The 5,318-nt window shown below is 34.6% G+C and overlaps 1 protein-coding gene across 1 annotated transcript; it reads left to right on the top strand.

Annotated features, from left to right (window-relative positions):
* Window positions 1-1,954: 1,954 nt before the first annotated feature.
* LOC107028440 (14-3-3-like protein GF14 iota) lies at window positions 1,955-5,318 on the top strand. Its single transcript, XM_015229513.2, has 7 exons — window positions 1,955-2,130; window positions 3,321-3,627; window positions 4,139-4,226; window positions 4,316-4,425; window positions 4,524-4,672; window positions 4,845-4,936; window positions 5,071-5,318. Exons 1-7 carry the CDS (start codon window positions 2,058-2,060, stop codon window positions 5,074-5,076), a joined length of 825 nt encoding a protein of 274 aa, XP_015084999.1. The 5' UTR covers window positions 1,955-2,057; the 3' UTR covers window positions 5,077-5,318.

Here is a 5,318-nt window from a genome sequence, read left to right as displayed (position 1 = left end):
TTACGCATGTTGGCTAATGGCTACAAGGTTTATGAGGAATGTGAGTTGTCTGAACTTACACCCATATCGGTGTACAACACTACTCCCAATAAATATATATTCATGCTTAAATGTACAAAACTTGCTCTTTCTCAATTTAAGGTAATTGCTCAAAATATCCTCTTAAAAGTGGTAACTTCTATGAAATATCAATGAACTCATTAACTATTTTGAAATCAAAAATTTTCTTTTCTCAATGTAAAAAATAATTTGGGAATACTTAGTTCCCTTATACTCTTACTCAAATCATATTTAAAACCCTTTCTCAAAATCATCTTTGCTTTCTCACAAGATCAATTTAAGACAAAAATATTTGCTTTAGAATCTCAAAAATTATAACTCAAAATAGGGTTCATGGTGTAGTATATACATGAACCAATCAATTCAAGGATCTCAATAAAAATATAGACTCAACACTCAGAAATCAAGAAATCAGAACTCAACTATACTAATCATCTCAAGAATACTCAAAATCTTGGATAAAACTCTAGATTACTCTTAGACTGAATTTAGATAGATGTAGGGCGTGGAGACGATTTTAGTCTATCACTATGATAATCTTACATACCTGGAAGAACAAAGTTCTTGGTGAAATTGAAAGTACGCTTGAAAACTGTAGTTTTCTCCTCTTGGATCCTTTCTTTAAGATTTGGAAGTGTTAATGAGAGTATTAGGGTCAACTAATACTATTTAGAACCTTAATTAGGCGTAAAAACGTTGTGGTTTGCTGAAGAAAAGACTTAAAATGGGTGAGAAAAGACTAAATTACCCTCCAAAAGCTGATGAAAACCTTTTAATGGGGTCATCTACGATTTGTGATTTGCTCTACGGATCATAGATCCCAAATGTGGATTTCATACTAAATTTTAAGGCTCAAAATTTCATTGTACAGATCTAAATGACAACCGTAGAAGTTTTCACGGATAGTAGATCCAATCCATATAATTTATATTAAATTTTAAGTCTCAAAATTTCATTTTACGAGTCAAAATGACCACCTGTAGAAGTTTCCACGGATCGTAGATCCAATTTGTTGAATTTATATACTGAATATTAAGGCCCGGAAACTTATTCTATGGGTCCACAATATGGCTCGTAGAAGGTTTTAAGACTCGAAGATGGATTCTTATGAATCGAACTCCAAAATTAGACTTTTTGAAATGTATTCACGACTTGACAGTATGGATCGTGGATTGAATTACGACTCATAGAAGGGTTTTGTAGTTCACAGACTTAGAAAACTTTGATGTAGTAGTCTTTGAACTCGAAATAAGGCAAACTTAATTAGTTGAGTTAAAAAGAGGACTCATACACCTTCAATGTGATAGGTCATGTGACACATAATATATTATGTGCCGAGAGATATGATCATTTGAAGTTGACCTACGTGAAATCTTATGTCAAAACTTAATCGGTAAGTAAACTTTAAACTCAACTTTGTGCTGAGGTTCTTGTGACCTTAATTCATATCCAAATTCATTCCACACAAAAAAAATTGACCTTTACACCTAAGAGAAATTTAAGAATAAGCCGGTACAACCTTACACACAACGGTTCGGGCCTTAGCTTGGAAATTCTCGAAGTGTTACAATGTACACCTCATCTAGTCATCTTTTTCGGACTATACTTATGAAATTACACTGAATATATTATTGTTATGATTGTTGTTTGAAATGGGTGTTCAATTATTATTTTATTCTTTCAATTAACACGTACAAATGGGACTATTATGTAAATGTGTTAGTACTAATTAACTGGAAAGAAAATTAGTTAAGTTTAACCTCAATTGGCGGTTTACCAATTGTAGTAATAATTAATGGAATGGTAGGGATGAGTCTTTTTCCCACAACTTTCTCCATGTTGTAACTGTCAATGCCCTCCTTATTATCCATTTTATCTCTTGAAATAATACGTATAATTAGTACTCTAATCACTTTCTTAATTCACATCAATATCCTTTTGGCTTGTAATTTGCACAAGAAGAACACTATATTGTTTACCCTATTTATTAGAGAAAAATGTCAAAGGAAAAGGAAAGAGAAACTCATGTTTACACAGCCAAGCTCGCGGAACAAGCTGAACGTTATGATGGTAATTCTTTTTCATCTGTTTGTTTTAGATCACAAGTTTCAATTATTAATTTTTTTGTTTTCTTGAACTCCGTGACAATAACATAGATTGAGACGGAGGGAATAACATGAATAAAATCATCTACATATTACTATGTATAAAGTTTATCCTTTTTAGTTTTCTTTTGATACATCCTTTTTCTCCCTTACATTGTAGTTCTACTTGTGCTAGAATAGTGTGTGATAAAATTTTTGAAGAATTTGTACTTGTTCTTGAGAGAGAAGATATTGTTTCCATACTGATGAGTTTCAAGTGTGTCAAATCCAATCCCTTTTTCTTATATCAGTATTCTCCTCTTGATCAATATTTTTTGCTCGAAATGCTTTATAAGTTTGGGAAAATGTTAAGTATCCCCAATCTATGCATGAAATCTCAAAGATACACTTATAGTATACTAAGGTATTTTATAAATAATTTTCTACCTACGTGGCATATCTTCTGGGTCCAACGTGTGTTAACAATTTTTTCAATGATAGTGTCACACATGTCAAAAATAGGTATAAAATTATTTATAAAATAAATGCGGGATGATAGTACCTTAGTAAGTATAAGTGTGTCTCTGAATTTCGGGCATAGATTAGGGATACATGTGCATTTTCCCCATAAATTTTTCACATAATGTATCTTAATTCAGACATACAACTTTAGTTTAGATATTTGAATTCTTTTTCGCCAAATCCTGCAACTAGATCGATACTCCAAATCATAAAAAGTTTAAATCATGAAATATCTGACCTCTAGATCCGAGCAACTTAGCGGCAAAGTGTCAAGTAAGTTGGATTGGTTCTTTTATTGGGGTTAAAGGCATGTAAGTTGCTTGGTTAAGTTTGATATTATGCATCGACAGTGTAAAGAATTTTTATATTATCATTATATTTTTATACCTATTTCACTTCTTGGGAGAATGTAATAAACTGAGTTGATTTCTTAGCTTCCTCAACTAATAGTTATTATCATAAATTAACTTTCTTTATTGAAGAAAGTTCATCAATAAGAAAGGCGAGTTTAAGAGATAATAACTGTTGATTGAGTGATAACCGTGATTTCACATTCATCTCATCTCATTAATGGGGAGTGAGATGTAGTTAATGTCTTCGCGTTGCACCATTATAGTGTTTGATAACTTCATATTACTATTTATTATTTCTCAGAAATGGTTGAGAGTATGAAGAAAGTTGCAAAACTGGATGCTGAACTGACAGTGGAGGAAAGGAACTTGCTTTCTGTTGGTTACAAGAATGTAATTGGAGCTCGAAGGGCTTCGTGGCGTATCATGTCTTCCATCGAGCAGAAAGAAGAGTCGAAAGGGAACGAGAACAATGTCAAGCTGATTAAGGGATACAGGCAGAAAGTAGAAGAGGAGCTCTCCAAGATTTGCCATGATATTCTTGAAATCATAGACAAACATCTCATTCCATCATCTGGCACCGGTGAAGCTACCGTCTTTTATTACAAAATGTAAGTCAAATGTATAACAACAACAACCCTTTCTACCTGTTTTTGTTAATCAAAATGGTTCATAACAAGCCATTGATCCTGTTCTGAGGTTCTTCATGACTTTTAGAGTCATCTGTCCTGTCCCTACACTTTGCCAGTCAAATTTTGCACACGGAGTTTTAGTGAGACTCTAAGTCCATGACACATCACTGTGCTGTGTTCGGCCCGTTCTCTAAGAACCTTTGGGAGGTATAGGGAGTGTGACAACGTACACACTTCCTTAGCTCCCTTTACTCTGTTGGCCTTCTCATTAGTTGCAGAGTTTGGTGCCCCTCATTCCTAAAGGTCCGGAGTTTTGCCCATTCTACCCGAAGTTCTGACCTGATATCCAAAGAAGGGCAGAGTTTAACAACTTTTTTCAACTCTCTTTCATATGGAGGAATAAGGCCAGGCACCTCCGGCCTGTGTTTATTACAATTCTTGCATTATATTCCATACGTATATGACTTCTTTTTTTGTTTGTCTGGTTCAGGAAAGGCGATTATTTTCGTTACCTTGCTGAGTTCAAGACTGATCAGGAAAAGAAAGATGCTTCTGAACTATCATTGAAAGGCTATGAGGCAAGTTATCTTGCAAATATCTTTACACTGTCAGCGTATATAACTTAAAGTGTGCACATTTGAAAGTTCTCTTGATATGTTTTCTTCAGGCTGCTACTGCCACTGCAAACTCTGATCTCCCTTCAACACATCCGATCAGGCTCGGTCTTGCTTTGAACTACTCTGTGTTCTACTATGAGATCATGAATTCCCCCGAAAGGTAAAGTTCAAGACCGATGAATTAATACCTGTAGACTATGTATATTTCTTGTCCTCTGGAAGATGTTATGTTGTAGATTAACAATTTCCAAAATGCAGGGCTTGTCACTTGGCTAAACAAGCTTTCGACGAGGCAATAGCAGAGTTGGACACTTTGAGTGAAGAATCATACAAAGACAGTACCTTAATCATGCAGCTGTTGAGAGACAATCTCACACTATGGACCTCTGATTTGCCCGAAGACGGAGGTAAAAATCATTTAATGTTTGTTTCAGGATTTAGTCCTGATTATCAAGAGCTAGAATCCCGAACCCATAAACTTTAAATCTTGGCTCCGCCTTTGTCCTGATATCACTTGTAGCTTCAAATATTGACTCCGCCTTGTTTAGATAACTAGACTGAACTTTACTGTTTGTGCAGCTGAAGAGAATTCGAAAGCTGATGAACCGAAATCAGCAGAACCTCCTAAAAAAACAGAAGAAGCACCTCAAAAAACAGAAGATCCACCTCAAGTGAGTATTCAACTTGATCCATAACTCAATTTTTAAAGGGCGGAATCGCCCTAAACTTGACACGTTTTATTCAGTGCACACCTAAACTTTGTCTAGTCCTAATTACCGCGACGTTGACTTTTGTGCTTTGACAGAATTGATGGAGGCACAAGGAGAGCAATTCCTCCAATATAAGAAGATGCATTTTGTAATTTGATGGATACATTTTCTTTTTTTCCCCTCTTTATTTATGTTCTTTGGTGGAAAATTGTTATTCAACTTATTATTTTTTCGAATGAGTTTAAGTCTTTTGTTAGACACTTGATTTTGTTAAGGGGCTAAGTAAGTCTCTTTGAGATTATGAGTTAATTGAAGGACAATGAAACATGATTTTGATCTAGTA

The sequence above is a fragment of the Solanum pennellii genome, chromosome 1, assembly GCF_001406875.1.
Source record: "Solanum pennellii chromosome 1, SPENNV200".
NCBI lineage: Eukaryota > Viridiplantae > Streptophyta > Magnoliopsida > Solanales > Solanaceae > Solanum > Solanum pennellii.
This window is presented reverse-complemented; position numbering and strand designations above follow the sequence as displayed.